This window comes from Sparus aurata, chromosome 12 (genome assembly GCF_900880675.1).
Source record: "Sparus aurata chromosome 12, fSpaAur1.1, whole genome shotgun sequence".
Classification (NCBI taxonomy): domain Eukaryota; kingdom Metazoa; phylum Chordata; class Actinopteri; order Spariformes; family Sparidae; genus Sparus; species Sparus aurata.
The window spans coordinates 4473861-4495118 of record NC_044198.1 but is presented as its reverse complement, the minus strand read 5'-3'; the positions used below and the strand labels follow the sequence as shown (position 1 = coordinate 4495118).

At 39.7% G+C, this 21258-nt stretch overlaps 1 protein-coding gene across 1 annotated transcript; it reads left to right on the top strand.

The window, feature by feature from the left end:
- The first annotated feature begins 1025 nt into the window (after positions 1-1025).
- Positions 1026-20280, top strand: ccni (cyclin I). The gene is made up of 10 exons (XM_030436211.1): positions 1026-1297; positions 2692-2851; positions 13461-13595; positions 15081-15155; positions 15332-15472; positions 16162-16290; positions 16481-16582; positions 17286-17442; positions 17883-18109; positions 18404-20280. The coding sequence occupies exons 2-10, from the start codon at positions 2738-2740 to the stop codon at positions 18596-18598; spliced, it is 1275 nt and encodes a 424-aa protein (XP_030292071.1). The 5' UTR covers positions 1026-1297; positions 2692-2737; the 3' UTR covers positions 18599-20280.
- Positions 20281-21258: the final 978 nt, after the last annotated feature.

The following is a 21258-nucleotide window of genomic DNA, read 5'->3' as shown; positions in this document are numbered from 1 at the left end:
GTCCATCAAACCACCCCTTCTGCTTCTTCTGTACCGCAGCATCATTGAATCCATTCTCCTGTACTGTGCAATCTGCTATTTCACCATGCTGCCCCTCAATAACAAAAACACATTTCTCAGAGTCACTCACACTTGCTCAAAATTAATTGGCCTTCCAACTCCAAGTTTGCCAGCCCTCATTAACACTGCCACCATCCGCAAATCGCTGCACATAGCCCATGACCCCCACCACCCATTACATCCATACTTTACCCTCCTCCCCTCTGGTCGAAGGTTCAGACAACTGTCCTGCAGAACGACCCGCTTCTGCAAAAGCTTCATCCCCTCTGCCATCACAGCTCTAAACAGCAGGCGATAGATGTCGTGGTCTTTTTTTTTTTTGGTTTATCTGTATATGTATGTATGTATTTTTATGGTGTTGCACGTGTGCTGGTGTTGGACGTGTGCTGGTGTCTTTGGAACAGAACTGTGAAAATGAATTTCCCCTCAGGGACAATAAATCATGAATCTGAATCTGAATCTACTCTTTCTTTACAAGATTCAAATCAGTAATGCAGTCAATGCTTTTCATACTCACTGTATTTGAAGGCTCTGGACATTTTTTTTTTTTTTTATAAGAACTGTAGTCATAGTAGAGTACAGTCGACTTCATTCTGTGGTTTCTCTGATGCCCACGTTACTGCATCTGTCATGTTGTCGTTTATGTTCCTCCAAATGCCTCTTCTACTTGTAACACAGTACAGTACAACACTGAGCGCTAAATGGCTTGAATGCTCGATATAAACGTTAATACAACATACATGATGGAAATTATATAATATCTATGCTGCTTAGTTAACTAGGGAACTAAAAACAAAAACACAGCATGTATCTGGTTAAATCGCATGTGTAATGATGCAGTACATATGAAATAATGTGCTACATTGACCCAACCATGGAATACATAATACTGTCAATGCAGCCGGCTAAAACAAGTAACAGCTGGCTGTGAATTGTCAGCGGTGTGGCCTGGCTCTTTGTTGGGCCTTCTGCTCTGGTCCTGCTGGAGATGGGCGGGGCCTATGTCCCTTCTCTCTTCCCCCAGTCCCCTCCTCGGAAGTAGACGCACCAGTCTATATTCCGTTTTTATTTTTATACATTTTTTACAACAACCCCTTTTCCCCACCACTTAGCACCATGGACGCCAAGATGGACGACTAAACTATAAAACGGGTCCCCGATTTCACCCCTTTATTTATCCTTGAACTGAGAGGACCGGATGAAATCCAACTGTGGTTTTCTCCGCTTCGCAGGGGAGGTAAGGCTTCGGGCTACGACTACTTACTGGACATGAGTCACCCATTTAAATGTCCCTACTTCATAGTTAGCGTAGACCTCGCTGTAAACGCTCTTTAACTCATTATACATGTCTACGGGGAGCTTAGTGACCAAGGTTTTCAACATATATTTCCAACTGAATACCAGTTTTATGCGTGCCAGTTTGTGCGCGACGTCAGGTCGGCTAGCCACTTGCTAGCGACTGCAGCTTGTCAAATTAGCTCCGTTCACAGTAATAGTCGTGTTCAGGATGATAATGAAAGGAAAACGTTGGTTATGCACCTGCTTTGGGAGGCCCGGTGGTTCCCAATGAGACCTACCGAAGGAGGTTCAGGGTATCTCCCAAGGAAAAAAGAAGAAGTTGGATTTCATTCTGTCACTCTTCAGAATTTGACTTCAGTGAGCTGGGCTATTATGCAACTTTATGCTGAATAATGTTAGAGCAGGCACAGAGGTTATTCTCAAAGAAATGGGTAACGTTACATTACCACGGTGTGTTTCGGGTCTGTTTGAAGCAAGTGGGAACTGTTCATTTGACTTATTCAACTCCCAGAATCTTCAATATCCTGAATAAATAAACACGACTTCAAACATTTGATATGTTATGTCACATTTGATATTCATATCTCTGATAAAGAATTCAGCCAGCTTTACAATCTCTTTGATTATTAACAGGATAGGAGAGCAGAAAAAAAAATGTTTCCACCACAAATTTCTGTTTATTCTTTAAATGTTTTGCTCTAGGGATGGAGGCTATCGATTTTATATTCGAGTATATGGAATTCCCAGTGTCCATATATCATCCACATATGTCCTGATATACACAATGTCAACAAAATAACAAAATAACTCACTGACAGTTGACACATTTCTGTTATCATGTTGTCATAAATCTTCATACCGCTTATCACTACTTATCTCAATTTTTATGTTTTTTTGATAGGGAATGACTTGGTAATTTTAACCCCTTAGTCCTCTAAAAAGTATTCTAGAAAAAACCTGTGATGAGGGATGGCAAATAGATACAGCATCATCATTAGCCAAAAAGGGTTCCTTCATTAAATATTGTCCATCCTGCACATCCTACACTACACTCATGCACACCTCTGTTGCCCGCAATGCCCAGTGTTGTAATAGCATAAAAACTTTACTATATTGCGAAAAGTGAGAACATTGAACCCTTTTGCCCCATTTGGCACCAAACTGTGAGTACAAAACATTAAGATTTAAGAGAAATTTTCATTTTTTCATCTCGTGTAGTCATCAAGTTATGTCAGCCTAGACTGTCACATTACATTCATTTTGTGAAGTATAAATCAAACTCACCTGTGAGTTGCAGTTTGCAATGTTCCAATGTGCTGTGTCCATGTGCAGGTAGCTGTATCCAGTGGGGAGGTAGGCTCAACCAGGGGAGGAAAGAATGAAGTTCCACGAACCCTGGGGAAGCCAGAAGCTGTCTTTTCTTTTAGAAAAGGCAGCTTCTAGGGAAGCCAAGATGTGGAGGAACTACGTGCCAAAGAAGCCCTCCTCACAGGTGAGGACTTTATTCTGGTGTGACCATTTCATTGAAAAAATGTATGTCAGCATTGAGAAAAAAAATATTGGGGCGCTGAAGTCTACCCTCAAACAATTTCGTCCATACTGCAGCAGTCTCAGGTTGTTCATTCAGAGTTTTGGTGTATTTTGTGCACAGTGTGATGTTACAGCCAGATGTTTCTAGCAGTTTTAACATTTGAAAAAGTTTCAGTGATCAAAAAAAGTAGACTAACCCATAGAGGACGAGTTGGTTCATACAGAGTTGTGTTATGATCATGACATAACAGGCTTATTTTTCTTGTATTTATTTACAAGTATTTATTTTACAGTCAGGAGAAAACAAACTTCATCATTCTCCCAAATAAGTGCAATAATTCCACTAAATGCTTCTAGTTGAATATTATGATTTGTACTAACTGCAGAATGATTTTGTTTTAATTTCTGATAAACAACTTTTTCTGAAACAAGTAGAAAAAGGCAAACATAACATGTGCTTGCTGCTGAAAATTTGTAGTTGAAACTAGGCCTGCATGATATGAGGAAATTCTGCGATTTGCTATGTCACTGTGTATATCGTGATGACTATATAACTTGCGATTAATAAACAACTATTGAAGTTTGCATATTATCAACTATACAGTTAATGATGGCTAACGTTTATTTTTGAAATGTTTGCGTAGGTCTTTATGGTTGTATTGCAGGTGGTGATGGAGGTTGGTTGTGCTTCCTCTAGAAGTTGCAACAACTGCCTGGCATGTTTTAAACAGTAGGCTATCTGTGTTTGTAACACGTTGTCTCTCCTGAATCCAAAATGAGTCCATGTAGCAGAAGTGCTGTTACTTTTCACCACAAGGTCTTCGTTGACCACATTTTCATTGCTTTTCTCTCCTTTCTCAGCCATCATAACCTGGCAATCACCACCAATCTGATGCCGATTAATTTTGTCAGGGTAGCTAACGGCTAGCCGGGGCTTCATCTGATTGGCCCTTGTATCCAGGGCTCCGTCTGATGGGCTAAATGTTGGCATGCTCAAGGTGTGTGCATGTAAACAAAATGATTTTTCGTATTCATCGTGTGTCAGGCAGTCTTTTGCACATGTTGATATTGCGATTAAATTTGATGTATCGGGCAACCCTAGTTGAAACAATAGTTTCAGTCACTTTATAGGTCAAGTTTTTGTAGCCTTTGAAATGTTTTTGTAGGGCAAAAGCTGAAGTTGAAGCAATGAACGAGGTCGACTTGGTTTTTGAAACAGAATTTCTAAAAGAAGATGCAATAGTATAGTATCTGCTGCTGTACGGAGCAGGTACATTCCCAAGGTCATGAGACTCCTCAATTTATCATCAGCACTCCATTTTCCAAATTAGATGTAGCAGGACTCAAATATTGTTTTGTTTTTTAAATCCTTCTGATTTAAAAAATCACAATAAATCTACCTTTACCAATAATAATTAAAATGGAATGAGCTGCAGTTTTAGCAGAAGTGCTGAATAAATTGATCAGTCCAAGGACCCTTTCACATAGGAACTCTGAACAAGATCCACAGAAACATATCAGGATATTGTCCACGTTTGGTTGTTCAAAAAAGCACTACACAACAGGAAATTTCGTGTTTCACATGTGTAGAAATATTCTATATGGTTTGTGCAAGGGCCGATGCCATGGTAGGAGGCTAAAGGCTGCTCCGTAATGATGATTATTTTTGCGTCAATATTAATAATACGTGTATTTGGACATTTGGGCAATATTACCAAAGGAGTGGAAAAGAATATACACGCAAGCAGTATGAAGCAGCTACTCTTTGTATACAAAGGTGTACCCACCATACAAGGAAGAAAAGCTGCAGCATTTTTGATCTGTTTTCAGCAGCAGTGTGAACTTAAACAAACGCTTGTTTAAGTTCACACTGCAACACTGAGCCATATGGAAATGCGAAACACTGAGCAGAGCAATTTTCTGGGTAGATGTTTTGTAGAATAATGAACACTTTAAATGACTTTTTCGCATGTCTTGTTGTGAGTTTGAATAAGTGTTTCAGCTCATTTAACCAGCACTAAGATTACAGGTCATCAACATGCCCATTTGCTTGCTGTGAATTCACTTGGGACAGTTGTATGCTCTATTCACACATGTGGCTCCCCCGGACTTAGGACTATGAAGCTTGCAGGGTAAAGTCCAGGACAAGTAATGCAGACATTTGTGTTCGGACAAACAGCTCCTCCAGATAAACTTTGGATAAATCTAGAGTTACAGTGCATGGGGGAAAGGGGCTTTAGTGTGACTGCTGGATGAGGCTGAAGCGTTTGTTTAAGTGTGGAACCTAATTTATGCTTTATATACATATATTTCTGTGACTAGCCTTTGTGTGGATAGAATAGCATCAGTTTTTGGACAATATCCAGCCTCTAGGTGCCAAGTCCTTAAAGAAGCTGAAGAGACAATTAAGTGTAAGTGATTAAAGGTGCTTAAAGATTGAGTTTTAGGAATTAATGACACAAATTGACTTGTTCTTTGAAACAGGTGATACAGTTTCACCAGCTTGGAGAGCTTATTTTTTAGATTTATAAAGAAAATATGATGAGAATCAACTTGTAGTATACATAGTTTTTCTTTGCAGTATGTAGTCTGTTCTCAGCTGTGATGCATCAGACATGACAGTAGAGAGCATATCATCATGAAGGAGTGATGTATCAGAAACACAGTGAGTCATTGAACAAAGACTCAACTAACAGACGTTTGGTTTCGTCACATCACCGGACTCAGCTGGTCTCACCCAGTCTGCCCATCTCCACTCACGTACTTGAATGATGTCACAAATGTTTAGTTTGATCACACCCTTAGCTGGCCTCACCCAATTGAGGGTGTGTCCTGACATGATGTCAGATACCTGTGAAGTTACTTCAAACCCTGAATCATTCAGCACTTCTTTAGCACATGAGTTATTTTAGTAAGTTTGGTGTTGAAGAACTTGACTGACCTCAACCCCACGCAACTCCTTTTAAGATTAACTGGGAACCCAGCTGTGTGCCAGACCTGAACACCTCAATAACATCAGTGGACCTCACTAATAGTGTTGTGGCTGAACAGGATTAAATCCTTGTAGACAGGTATGAGTATCAAGTGGCTGTTTTAGCAACACATCAATGACCATGGTTTTGGAGTGTAATGTTCATGTACTCATACTGTTGGTTAGGTGAAGTAAGAGCAATCATGTGGCAAATGATTATCATTGAGCTTTAAAAACTCAACACAGGGTTATAGTCCTAATTTCACACATACATCAACAGGGCTTTAATTCAGTTTAATAAAGGCAATAATAAATAATGTATAATCAAGTTTATTTGTCACATGCAATCATAGAATAGAATCACAATAAAATTAAATCCTGCCATTTCCTTCAGTGTAGGCTTTGACTTCAAGATCCTAGTGGCCTAAGAATAAAAGTTCTACTTATAGAGTATAGCTGTTCCCTATAGTGGACATCTAGGTGAAGATTGAAATGGTTGCACTTACTCCTTCTTATAGCCTAATACAATAAAAGATAGCTAATCAAATCAAAATGAGACATCTATAGGCATATCATTAAATTACTTTGTATTCAAACACTAATTAGTTAATTAGCAAATTTATCCATCTTCAGCTTTATCATGTCTTTATTTATGATGAAAATTATAATACTCTGTCATAGTTTTCATTTTCAAAAGTGCCTCTTATTTGGTTTCTGTCTCAATTTTGCCATGGAACAAATATTTTTGTTCCAATTTTAGAAGAAATATAATATTATTTAGCATCTTGCAATATTTCTGTCAGTGGTTGACAATAACAAAGTTGACCCTTATCCTGTATCTCCCCTCATAAGCACTGTTGTATTTACCTGCATATTTTCCTATGGGGCCTCCTTAATGCCCAAATGAAATAGTGATTGTGGCCTCATCTAATCAAGCTAATCATGCCAATTCATCTAATGGCAATAACAGTATTGTTATCTCTATATAGGAAGCCTGCAGTTCTGCAGTTACAACAACGGATAAACCGAAAGGCATAGAATATCAAGAAAAATAAACTGCGATAGTTTGTCTCTCCAACATTGATGTGTGATCAAGACGTGTGTGTTAGATGCAGATAATCTCTGATTGTGGTTTGTGCGTGAATATGTCTTTATTTTTTCAGTTATGTTATTTCACAACTCAAACTTACAGCGTGTGTCCACTTCGTGCTTTTTACTTTTTCCTCCCTTATTCTGTTTGTGTTGGTGCCACTGTTGCAGCTACCTGCAATTTCTGTATAGATGAACAGGTGATCTATATGTGTCCTCTCAAGTTAAATTGAATTAGCAGTGGGATAATCTCTGATTGTTAATCTAGGTCTCTTGCTGCTGAGTCACTGCCACATGTTCATGTCTTTGCTAGTTAAATCTGACAAATGCATCGCAATCAGCCTCCTGTTGTCCATCTGGTGTTGTCTGGTTTTGGATCCTAGAGTGTCCTCGGGTTAGCTAATCAGGGAAACTTCTGTTCTCCATCCAAGAATGACTTTTTGTTATTTTTCAATGGTAATTCAGTTCACTTCCTCATGAAATTAGCAGAGGGATAACCTCTAGGAAAATATATTCAAATTGAAACACATCATGGAGGAACACCAGAGGAGTAAGCTAAACATACAGGTTGACGTGGCTTGGAAACCACTGTCGATGTGGGCCAATAAAGCCTAATGAGATGCTGGATATATACTTCTCAAAATTAGTAAGGGATATGGCGATATGGGCATGCGCATGTATATGCGATGAAAGTCAATTGAAATGTGTTGCATTATTTTTGGGGACCAAAAATATTTACAAAATGCAAATTTTCTGTTTTGTGAACAGATTAAACAGTCAAGTGAAACAGTAACAGAATTTCCTCTAGGATTTTTTTCAGCAGCGGGGGCAGGCTCTCCGGGGAGTCGTGGCGGCGTAAACAAATGACACTTGACTGCAGATTTTACTTTTATGCCCAGCATAATCCCCCTTTTTATTGAATGGCCTTCATGGAAAATGGCTTTTTAAAGGCTAAATGTCAAAAGAAATAATAATAACAAAATATACAACAATAAAATATATATTTTTTTTTATTTAATTTAAATTTAATTTAATTTAAGGTCCCAGCTTCATAGCCTGCGCTTCCCTTTAGGTTTTTCTCCTCTACTCTCATCTCTCTCTCCTGCACCATCACTTTGCTCTCCTGCTCCTTCACTTTGCTCTCCCCCTGCTGTACTCTGCTCTCCTTCACTTTGTTCCACTGCTCCTCCCTGTCTAATGTTACTTGTCTTATACGATTACATAAAACATTAACGTTAGATAATTTACACTCACATCACATCTGATTACAAGTGTGAACACAATTTTTTACCTAACCATCATCATTTGAGTCAGTAAAAGGCTAATGATACCTGACTAGCATCATCTTCATCAAGTGTCTTTCTCTTTTTTGAGAAATATTTGAACAAGCTCATCTGAAAATGCAGTCAGCAGTCACATCATGGCGTGTATATATTCGCTTAATGCTATCAATTAGTTTACTCAGGTTAGCGACACTGAATTGAGTTGGCACCGGGCCCAATTAATTAAGCTACCGATATGTTACGTAACCTTAGCTGGCCATCAATATTTTGCGAATGTCTATTGAACTTATAAAATCTATTATAAGTTTTCTTAAGCTAATAAGTCTACCTTTTCTCCGGTGAGTCGTTGCCCTATTTTCAAGATGACACTCCTCTGACTCTCCGACCTGGTACCTGGGTGCTTGACGTGATGTCACTTTCAAGGCCGCGCTCTCGCGAGTAATTAACGTCTACTCCAAAGAGTAGATACTGAGCAAGATAGTTTGTCTAGTTTACCTCAGGAGGACTCTGCTGTGAAGGTGGAGATATGATGCGGCGGTGGTGTATTTGCGACAATTTAAAAAAAATAAATAAATAAAAAATTTGAAGGAGCGGTGGGCCGCCACTCCTAAATGAATGTAGAGGAAACACTGAGTAATATATATCAGTATCCCTAACTAATTTTGAGTAGTGTATATTGAGATATACAAATAAACCCATCTTCTTTGGTAATTTATATTGTTCAAACCCTAACATTTGTTATTTGCATGTGTTTCAAAACTAAAGAGTGGTTGTACCATGTCAATAACCTTTCTTTTTATGTTGTCTGACTCAGGAGTTATGAAAATCATAATTTTTTGCCACTGGCATGGATATCATTTCAAGAAGGCAGCCAGATAAACCCCATTGACTGTTAGCTGATATCAACATGAAAAAATCTCAACCAGACACCACAAGGATCCTAAAACCAACAAAAATGTCATGAGGGTATATGGGAACCTATTCCTCCTGCTAGGTTATGTCTAGTCCCTGGACCTGCCTGTGTATACTTTTGTGCTGATAATAAAGGGGCCAATAAAAGGCTGTAAATGATGGCATTGGGACAGTTCTGACACATCCGTGCCTTTGGCCAAGTTAACGTCATGTTAACTGTTGAGGTTAAGGAGGCAGTCGGTTCCCACAGGGACATATAAACATTGGTAATGTTGCTGGGTAAAATACACTCCTGCAGATGTAATGTTTGACTTGGTTGAATTAAATCTTTCAATGGTTATTTGACTGTTGTTATTGCTTCCTCTGTCAAAGACATAAGATATACAGGCTGCTGATCAGCATGAGAGAAGAATCTGACTTCGAATGGTACCTGGTTAACCAGTAGAAAAGACTTGTGCTGCATCCCAGACAACTCAGAACTCAGAAATTTCCAACCTCCGACTACTTTGTCTGATAGGCCTAGACAACAACATACAACTTTTTGACAGATATAACTCTATCCAAAGTATCTGGATTACCTTCTTTGAGTTTCTTGGTGGCTGCATGTGGAGAGTGTCGCATAAGGGATCTTTTTCCTGAGAAACTTCCACAACAGAGACGGTCCTAGTTCTTCCAAACCAGCAGCTGACTCATGAGACAGGATGTTTCCTAGGCTGTACCCAGCTGGAGAACTCCTGAGCTCCAATGTTGTCAATGCCAGGCAGTGAACAGGGCACTTTGACAAACTTCTGAACCTGTAGAGAGGGCAGTCTCAGAAGACTCAAAGGAATCTTTGCCAATCTCTTTGGGTGAGAGTACTGAGGAAGATGTAAAGCTCTGCAGGACCAGGCATTAGGGAGTAGTGCTGACTGATAAATCGTATTTAATCGTCATCGTGATATGTACATCTGAAAAAAAAAAAAAATATTTGCATGCCTCATGCATTCAAACTGGGCATGACAACATTTGACCTAGCAGATGGTGCCCTAGACACATGGTCCATGTATTCACACCATTTGGCTAACCAAATGCAGCCCCAGGTATCCATCATCTACCGTCAGATTAACAGTATTCATATGTAAATTATAAGTTATCAGTGAACCTATTAAAGCTCAAATACATAGAAACTTTATAGCAAATATGAAGACTTCAATATTTGTTTATATATCCCAAGTTCTATTGCCCTTGCAGTATTGAACAATATTATTGCCCACTGCAGCCTTTGCTTATATCGAGCAGGCCTTCTAGACTGTTACTGGTTTACACACCTCTCTTCAGTGTCATGTTGAGGTCTGGGAATGTGACAGTGGACTGGCATAAATGGGTGGTTGTGTCCAAGGCAAGTGTTGTCTATGCTCCAGTTACCCTTAACTTGTAAGACACACTGCCAGGACTACATGTCTCTTGAGGATCCCCCCAGAATGAGCTAAAGGAAGTTTCTTAGGAGTGTCTAGACTACTTAGCTTAGCCTCCTGTCACTGTAACTTGGAGAAGCAGTAGAAAGTGGAAGTCACCGATAGATTTTGTCTTTTTTGTCCAGTAGTGGAAATGGGCTGGATCTAGGCCACTTGTTTTTAGTTTGGCCAGCTAGGACCTGAGAGCCTGAACGGTGTCAAGTTGCAGATTGGTTGGCTCACAGGGACAGTTGGACTGTGACCTTTGACTCCTGCTGCTAGTCCAGTGTTATGCATTCCACTCACTTAGCCAGGGTATTTTGCTCCAAGACAAATCAAAAATAGAAACATTTTTGAATTTAAGTGTTGAAGTTGAAATTTCAAGAAATTATTGATTTAATATGATCTTACTGTATGGCCAGGAAACTGTCATAATCATTGGCCAATTTTACCAGGAGTTGTGAATTTTCCAGCATCAGCATACATTCTGACATGTAACCAACAATTACTTGAAGGGTCTGTTGTTTAGTAAAGCTATAGTTGGTTGGTAGAATAGTAAAAGCATCTTGTAATTTGGTGTTACAGCTGCTTTGGGGAATAATAACTATCATCTATATGAAACCACTTTCACCCACAAATGATTGTATTCAAGCCATAGTTGACCCATTCATACCAGACTGCTAATCCTTTGAGAGTGACGTGTGGGCATTACAGCCCTTCTGGAAACGTGCTATTGTTGAGCTCTGCAAATGTCATTTGCTTTAAGCACCACATGTGAAATTTCCACTCACCTCAGTTAATATGAGAATGATGTCTTCGTGCAGAGATTCCAAAACAAGTTCTATCTGTGAGTGACGCAACGATTAATTAATTGATATTTTGACAGTAAAACAACAACTATTTTTGTCATCAATTAATAATTTAAGTCAATTCCAAAGCAAAAATGCCCAGCTTTTGATGGCTCCAGCCTCTCAAAGGTGTGAACTTCCTGTTCTTTTTATCTTGTCTTACATTGTAGCCAATTGAATATTTTGGGCTTTTTGGCTGTTTATTGCAGAAAACAAGACAGCCACTGACATCACCTTGAGCTTTAGGAAATTGTGATGCATTTTCAGGTGTTTTCCTGATGTTTTATGGACCAATGATTGCTTTTTCTTTTTATTACTTATCAAGAAAATATATGATGGTCAATCAATGATGAATAAGTCTTTGGATGTAGCCCTACTACCTGCATGGCTAGAGGAGGAGGAGGGGGAGGAGGCAGAAAATATGTATTTTGTTATAAGGGTGAACAGACATTTAAGAAGCAGCCATTGCAGCAGCTTTTACACACAACAATATTTATGAGCAATAAACTGAAAAAGTACAAACATGTTGAGGCACCACCCAACCTAATGTGGGGGATGTAGGTAGTATTTGGTAATTTTTATCACCAGATGCGTTTGAATATTGTCTTTCAAGTAATTACAATACCTAGGCCTCTGATATCTTCTTTCAGAACTAAGAAGCATGTACCATGAGTGCTAATGTTAACAACTGATTAGTTTTGCATGACATACATTTTCATCACATAATATTTTTTTCTCAGGGACACAGATTGATAGTTATTTTCTAACTTTTATTTGACCTTTTGAGATTAATGAAATTATATTGGATTTGATTGCATGATCAAGCCCTAGTGTCGATGGTCTGCTATAAACGTTTAAAAGATATAAAAGTTTTTAAAGTTTATTTACTCTGGGAGCGCAGGTGGTTGAGTGGTTACAGCGCATGCCACATACGCAGCCGACCCTGGTTCGATTCCGGCCGGAGGTCCTTTGCTGCATGTCACATCCCCCTCTCTCTCTCATATTTCCTATCTGTCTACTGCTTAATAAAGGTGTCTATGCTAGAAAAAATCTTAGAAAAAAAAAAAGTTTATTTACTCTCCTTATCAAGGTTTATGCAACGACTGACACAACTATCTGATTAGTCTCTGTCGAATTGATCAGAGCACAGTTTATGACTGAAAAACTGCTACTATATGCGATAAGGTTATTTTACAGCAGGACTTCTACTGTTTCTCTATAATAAAATCTGAATATGTTGTAGAAACTTGTGTTTGAACTTTTATCACACAGCTAAATTGAATCTATGGTATGTTAAACCCAGATCTGATTACACATGTTGAGATGCAGCCTGCTCCTGGCTTTAGATTATAAAATTAGCCCAACATACTGAGTATACAAACTAAAAGTACATGCTATGAAACACCCTTCATACAGTATAATATGGATAATGAAAAGGTAACATCAGCTGGTGCATTATTTCCATGTTCAGATGGTAACAGATGGAATTCCTGTTATGTTTTTGGATCAGGTTTTGTCCAGTTGTCAGGCTGGTTTAGGTAGTTCCTGTTTGTTCTTTTAGTGTAAGTATGTCAGTTACAAAGGGCTCACTAAGTATCTCAAACTAGGTGGTTCAGTAGGATAAGTAAGTTGCGTCAAAATGTTTGGCCCTGTAGTTGAAACCAGTCCAAGTGTTGCCGAGAGAAAGGCAAAAATTCTTTGATATCAGCTTTTCAAAATAGAAGACATGCTGCTTTTCTTGTCGTATATCACAGGTAACTGCTGCAAAAAGATACCAATACCTGGGATTTTTCTGGGATAGGGATGAAATATCTTGAGAGAACAAACGTTTAGTCTTGATCATAAGAAAAGATTTGTGCCTCAATATAACAAATAACTACTCTGTGATCTTCTGTGGTAACAGTCAAAACAGACTTTTCCCAAATGCAGAGTATTCCTTTCCTTTTATAACATGGACAAGATCAAATGTTTCAGTAGTCAGTACAAACTACCCCATTGCAGTAGACATTGTTCTTAACATTGTTGTTTGTTGTAGGATACAGACATCTCCCCTGCCCAGCGGGACGAGGCTGTGCGCTGGTTGACGGAGCTCCATGGCAGACTGCAGCTGTACCCAGAGACCCTGGTGTTGGCTGTTAGTATCCTGGACCGCTTTCTAGCTCCCATCAAGGTAAAAATTCAAATATCACCAGTGCTGCTTTAATACAGAGGTTTCTTTGAGCAGAATTACCAAATAGAGCTGCTTATATTCATTATCAAACCAAAAGAAAATATTAGCTCTGTCTCTGCTTTTAATTCAAAACAGAACCCCTCAGACTAGACTTTAGTTTGCTGGTAGTTTGGTTTGTTGCAGGAGGTGATTGCTTGATAGCTTTGTCTTGATAGCTTCACTACTTCACAACATGATGACAAGGCTTTTCTAACAGCTGCCTGCGAGGTGACTGTCTGGGTTTACACAGGCACGGAAGTGTCACTTCTAAATGTCCTGTTAGATTAGGACAACGTTACACCAAACAGACAGGAAGTTAATGTTTTTAGCTAACAAACAAAATCTTCCAGGATTATAAGGAGCTGTACTGTGTGTATTTCTGATATGAAACAGAGAGAGAGAGCTTTCAAACCAAATTTTTGTGATCTTTGCTATCTGAACTGCCAATGTTGAAGTAGAGAACAGACTGCTGACGCATGTTTTATGCTTCCTTTTTTTTTTTTGGGTTCAGTCCATTACCACAAAAACGCTGATTCATGTTTTAAGTAGTCTGAAACAAATAGTGCTGTAGGCATTATTGATAACCAGTACTGCTGAAGTGGATATTGATCAGTGCAGCTACAAACGAAGCTCAAAGAACTAATTAGAATTATCTTTATGACTTTAATTTAGTTACCTTTATCTTTATCTGAACCTATTAATCTTGTTTTTGCAACATGACTCAGTAACTTCCATAAGTATACACATGCTTGGTTCAGTGTGGACAAAAGTAGGCGGTGTAAAGGCGAGCCTTTGTTGCAGTAAAGATGCCTGAATTTTTACATTTTTAAAACGAGAATCCTTTGAAGGAGTCTGAGATATGCACTAAACATTTCTCACAAAAGACATTATGATTTATCATATCAGGAAAAACAAAAGTGTAGCCAATAACCCGAGCTATGGCTGAGTCCCAGTTATTGTACCACTATGCCCTGTCACTCAGTGAGCATGCACAATCACCCTTGAAATTGCTACTCTAAATGGAGTTTAGCCATTGTTAATGTTTTTAGTAACACCTGTGCTTTTCCTGCTAAAACATGTTAAAATGTCTGCTGGAAAAAGGTTAATTAGTGCCAGTTTGTAGAAGAAGAAGAATCTTCATCACATACATTCAGACAGTGTACAACGTAGTGAAACTGGTGTACATGGCCACAATCCTGAGAAGAGCTCTAATCAGATCATATAAGTGAGCACACCTGTATGGGTGCACAGGTGCATTAAGGAGAAAGAGTGGTCTGCCTTTTCATCCGCCAACTATAGTGGAAATGTTCTACCCAAAACAACAACAACATAAAACATCATTTTGTTCAGCAAACTTGACGTCAAATTGAACTTGGCACTCCGTTGTAAAAGTGTCTAAAGTAAACATTTATTTATTAACTGATTGATGGGCATGTCTGTCTTCAGGCCCGTCCAAAGTACCTGCGCTGCATCGCCATTGCTTCCTTCTTCCTGGCTGCTAAGACCTGTGAAGAGGACGAGGTGAACACAAACAACACATCACACACACATACCGCTATTAAATATTAGTCTGCAACAAAGAGTTCACAGCACCAGGACAGCTCAGTTAAGTGTGTGTGTGTGTGTGCCTGTGCCTGTGTGTGCTTGTCTTTGTGTGCCTGTGTTTGTCTGTGTGTGCGCGCCTGTGTCTGTCTCAGCGTGTGCCCTCACTGAAGGAGCTGGCTGTCTCTAGCAGCTGTGGCTGTTCTCCATCAGAGATCTTGAGGATGGAGAGGATCATCCTGGACAAACTGAACTGGGATCTGCACACCGCCACAGCACTGGACTTCCTGCACATCGTAAGTCCGTCTCATATACACGCGCATCGTCAATTTGTCTGACAAGATCTGCACTACATTTCAGGGCCCTGCAAAGTTTTAAGTTTGTTAAATGGCTTATTTGTTGAATACTCAAACAGTTTCCACATGCTAAGGTCTGTCATCATTAAATTGCTGATGACTGGAAATATTTATCCAAATGGTCCAGTGGCCTGTTTGTAGATCTCTAATCTCTCTAATCAGTGACACCTGGTGGCAATAAGAGTAACTGTCTGTCCTCCTACAGTTTTTTTTTGTTTTTATGGGTCTTTCTCACCAAGAATTCAGAACTTTGCCCAGTTCATGTCATGGATTTTCTCCCACAAAAAAAGTGAAATTGAATCTTTTTTGCTGTATTATTTCATTTGTACTTGTGATAACAGCACACCAGAAGTATCCAAGGACTTTATCATCTCCTAAAAAAAATTAAATGTTGAGGAAAAAATGGATTTGCAGATTCACAGCTTTTAACAGCTGCTTTCAGTCTAGTCAGGTTTGTCTGGTTTGGTTCAGGATTTCATTCTGCCTCGATTCTGACATTTTAAAAAAATGGAACAAAACATGTATTACTTTTAAAATAACATGTCATTCTACACCAGCCATCTAAATGTTTGAATTGGTGACCCATAATGATTAGTTTATCCCCTCCTCTTCTTCCCACTCTCCCATAGTTCCATGCGATGGTGCTGTCATGTCGTTCTGGGTTTTTGGACTCCATGTTGGGACTGAACCGCTCTCAGCATCTTGCCCTGCTCACACGCCGACTCTACGACTGTCTCGCTGACCACACTCTTATACAGGTACACACACACACACAATTTACTCTGCACCATAAATGTCTCTGCTCCTCTGTGGCTATGTCACAGTGGTCAATTATAACATATTCTGTTTTTTTAACACCAAGGCAAGTCACCCTCTGAGTTGCAAATTTTATTTGATATATCTTGACTTGTCACATGTCTGAAATGTGTTCCCCATGTGTTCCTGTAGCTCAGAGGATCCATGCTGGCCTTGGCCCTCATCACCCTGGAGCTGGAGACCTGTTGTCCTGACTGGCTGGCTCTTACCATCGACCTGCTGAGGAAGGCACAGGTACTAGACCGAGCCTTTTTTTTTTTTTTTTTTACTAGTGGCAACTTGTGGCCAGTCAGAAGCTCTAAATGCTCAGTGTGGATCATGTAACCAAAGCAAACAGGGGACAGTGTTGATGGAAGAGCAACAGAATGCTCAGATTGTGCTTCTGTGAAAACCAGAGCAAAGAGGAAACTCTATACAAGTTTAACTTAGTTGCCCAAAATGGACAGCTGTCATCTTGACATCAGCAGATTTTTTTCAATGGAAGAGCAACAACATATTTTACCAAATATTTCCTTAGGTTAAAGCTGAGGGTCTGAGAAAATTATAATACACAATTTGAAGCTAGTGTGCAAGGATGTTGAGAAAGGACAAACAGAGAACAAAAGGCATGGGGAGTGGAACAGAAAGTGCTAAACATGACATCTCAGTGCAGCACAGGGGAAAGATGAGATCTGGAGAAATTGTCAGAGAGCGTGAGCAGAAATTAATTCAACCATTTTTTTTTTATTGAGGAGTAAAAATACAGAAACCATCAAGTTTCCCTTTTTGGTGTCTTACCCCTGACCCTGTGTAGTCTTCCAGCATTTTCTTTCTGGGGCTGTAATGAATGCTGCAGCTGCCAGACAGTATATGTCTTGCTCACTTGCTGTCTCCATCTCCTTTCTCCTGTGTTTCTCTTCCTTGTCCTTCTTTCCTCCTCTACCTCTCTCTCTCTCAGATCGACAGCTCTGAGTTGATTCGGAGTCGAGAGCGAGTGGCCCGTAGTCTTTCCACACTGAGAGCTTCCCTGCCTCCAAACACTGTCTACATCTACCAACCCCTGCAGAGCCAAACCACTGTGCAGCAGGACCCCACACTCCCTTCCTGCACATTGGGTATGTTCAAAGGGGAAGTCAGGGAATTCTACTGCATCTGTGAAAAATGCTGTATGAAATCTTTTGTGGCTCCAGAGAGATTTGATTTTCGAAAGAAGTGAGCTTTCCGGACCCCTGTAGCCCACTCCTCAAATCTTCTCGAGGCTACATTAGCTGCTGCTAGTTTAAAACACCAGAATCTCTGACCAGACTCTCAATAGTCAAGCTGCATTATGGGGAATGTAGGAATAAGGTTTTGTCAAGGAAGAATGTATGGAATATAAAAGACAATATCCCTGGTTCTGCTGCATCTGTGTTGTTGGTTTGTTTGTTTTTTGCATACTGATTTTTACTAGAGAACTTACAGTAGTAGTAGTAGTGGTTGTGGTGGTGGTGGTGGTAGTAGTAGTAGTAGTAGTAGTAGTAGTAGTAAAGTATTTCTGTAATTTCTTTCCTTCCAGGGATCATCACCTCTGCCATCGAGTCTTCCAGGGACCACACCATCGTCACCGCCAGCCCTGCCCAGCCACAGACAACTGCTGGAGGGGAGGAGGGGAGCCAACAGCCCTGGAGCTCCGTCTCTACCAACAGCAACATCCAAGCTCTACTCTCTCCACCCAAACAACTCCGCCATCTTAACCACCTGCAGAAGGTCACACTGCGTTTCAAGGCCTCAACCAAGCGCAAGGTAACACTATCTCTCTCTTTACCAAAACAGCAAAAACTTTGTGTAGTAATCAGTTAAATGATAAGTCAATCAACACAAAATTGATCTGCAACAATTCTGATTGATTTGATTTTTATTTAAGCAAAAACTTTCGGCTTTTGAAATCTAAATGTGTGCCATTTCTTTTTCATAGTTTCTTGAGCTGTTATAGACCAAATCATTTTTATGCTGGAGACTTACTGATAAAGAAAACAGTTGTTAGTTTCAGCTCTAGACCGGAGCCACAAAAGACAGTAAGTGTGCCTGTGTGTTCAGGTGGAGGAGATGGAGGTGGACGACTTCTACGATGGCATCAAACGCCTCTACAATGAAGACGTCACCACCACAGCTGTCCAGGAGGGGGCAGCAGGTGGAGGAGGAGGAGGTCTGGGTGTCTGCAGTGTCCTGTTGTCCCGACAGGAAGGCAGCTCAACCCCCTGCCCGCCTCTGCAGCCAGTCAGTGCCTCCTAGAGACCAAACAGGAACCTGTTTACCAAAACCACCTTTACACTGAACCCATCTTCCTGCTTCACTGTCAAAATAAACTCGTCGAATCAAAGTATTCAAACTCCATTCAGTCTTTTTGATCAAATGGTGACATTAAGGCTGCTCTTTTGGTAAAAGTGATGGGCACCTCCCTCAGCAATAGGCAACAGAGTCAGAGAAAGTGAAAGATTGAATTCAGTGTTTCCATCTGCATAAAGAAGCACTATATAGGCAGCTCCTCAGGAAATGTTGCCCATCAGAGTTGCCAGAAAATATTCTGTTACAAAACTGATTTTGACAAAAAACGAAAAAATGTTGATGTTATGATACAGATAAAGCAGTGTTACAGATGGTTTTAGTGGTTAAGATGGTTTTGGTTTCAGAACAAATGACCCCAGCGTGACCCTTAACTGTTCAGCTGACCTGAGTCAGTTCCCATCATCCACTGCAGCTGGAAAACAGAGCCCAAAAAAATTAAAACATTAAAAAAAAATTAAAAACGTGCTGCTGCTACTACTATCTTATTGATTATAATATTTGTTGAACACAAATACAGTATTACAAAAGTAAAAAAAAAAATTATAAATAGAAAAGTTACCTGAAAAAAACCTAGAATTGACTTCTGTAGCCCTGTGTCTCGCTCTCTGTCCTGCTGTGGAAGATTTTTGAAACCGTGATCGTTTGTCAACTTATATTTGTTGTTCACATCCTTTACTCTTTTCTTTCATTTCATATATTTATGTTGTCATTCCGTCTGTTCCCTTTTCCTTCCTCACTCTGCATGTTTTCATCTCTTTTTATAACATCTTCCTAGAGTCTAAATCAAATGTATGAATGTTTCTGCATAGACGATTCTCTGTATTACTCGGCCAGATAGAAAAAAGTTGTTTTTTTAGTGAAGTGCATTTTGATTGTTAATAAGATGCTAATTTAAAGATCTCCTATCAATCCCTGTTTCCCCTTTCCTCTCAGCTTGTTGTGACGGCTTGACTGAATGAAAGTTTCCCAGGTTGTTCTATTCGCCCACAAACTACAAGAGGTCTCTGATGCTACGCGAGAAATCTGGTTTCCCTCTGCAGGCGTCTTGGCTTCTAAATGATCACTTTATTGATTGTTTTGGAGCTCAGGTCTTCCTGACACAACAAATTATTGGTTTCAAAAGCAGCTCTCAATGGGTGAAGTTAGCCACAGTCTGTTACCATAATCCCCACCCACTCTCTGAAAGACCTACAGTAGCTGTAGTCCAATCAGGGTGCTGCAACTCAACATGATGTGACTTGGTTAATTAAATGTAACTTATATGCTCTCATCTAAAACCTTGAAAAGTCTTGGTCATGAGGACTCTTTGCTAGACGGAACTAAAACTGTAGTTCACAGGCTCAAATCGAATAAAAAAACACAACCTTGAGATAATAAAAATCTTTTTAAATTTAAAGCTAAGAGACAGAAATGTGGTTTTTGGTGTCTGAACTTCAGACAGGAGACAAGCGACAATCTTCACTTTGAAATCTAAAACAACATGTTCTGTTTTTATCTCTTGAAGTTTTGTTTAATATATTTTTATTCCTGCAAAAAGCTCTGTTGTTCCTGCTGTAGGAGCTGCTGGTGGCTGCTCGAGGTCCCTGAACACACCGTGGCACCAATAAATAAAGAGTATGAAAACCGTGCAAGCCTATTGTCTTCATTTTACCGTACAAAAACATTAATGTCATACATTTGAATCTTATCCAACAGAATACAGTTTTTGTTTCTAGATAAATGTTACAATTCAAGAGAGGTGAGGGGTGAAAGGTCACAGCATGAAAGTAACACAATGGGACAAAACTTGGTCCCTGATTTAAGTTGTTTCAGTTTAGAGATCCTTAACTACTGACTGAAATCTTATGAAATGTTCTGGCTCTAGTGGCATCCATTCAGGAGTGTTTCTGAGTTTTCTGCCTCTATGGAGATAAATACATTTTAAAAAATGACATTTAGAAGTTCAAAAGCAGAAACGGTATCCCCCTCAATCTGGACCTCACAGTTTAGTAATAGGTGACTCTTTCCATCAATTTAGCAATCTAACTCCATTGTTGATAACAAAAAGACTGTGTTTCAATGCCAACACGAACATATTAAGAGTGTCAGGAAATTATTTAATTAGCCCAATTACATAGTATGTCAAAAATACCAGGATGTCCGTCTGCATCTGGTCACATTGTAGTATACAAGACAGCATGCGTTTCTGGCTATTCTAACAGGGCACTTAATAGTGGTGCTCATGCCCAGGACAAAATAAGGGCACAATATGAAAAGTCAAAGGATCATGGAGTCATTGCAGTTCATCCTGATGGAAACGTGGTAATAAGTCCCAAAAGTCGCTCACAACCGCAAATGTGAACCTCATGGTGGAGCGAGCAGAAAAGTCAGGCGTTCACCAGAGATGGATGTGTGTGCAACATTCCAAAGAAATCCATCCAATACATTTTAAAATGTCAGTCCAAACCGAAGTGGTAGACTGACAGACTGATGAGTCCATCCTTCCAGCAAAGCCAAAAATCATACACATTTCTTTGTCAATGGAATGATCTGTTTTGGAGTGTGTATGAACATCAATCTCACTGACTGCATATCGAGTGGACCCTTCTTAGTTCACTGCAGTTTCC

Coding starts and splice junctions, on each gene's coding strand:
- ccni (XM_030436211.1), top strand. CDS start 2,738: ATGAAGTTCCACGAACCCTGGGGAAGCCAGAAGCTGTCTTTTCTTTTA. Junction 2,852..13,460: donor CAAAGAAGCCCTCCTCACAG/GTGAGGACTTTA, acceptor TGTTTGTTGTAG/GATACAGACATCTCCCCTGC. Junction 18,110..18,403: donor AGGCCTCAACCAAGCGCAAG/GTAACACTATCT, acceptor CTGTGTGTTCAG/GTGGAGGAGATGGAGGTGGA.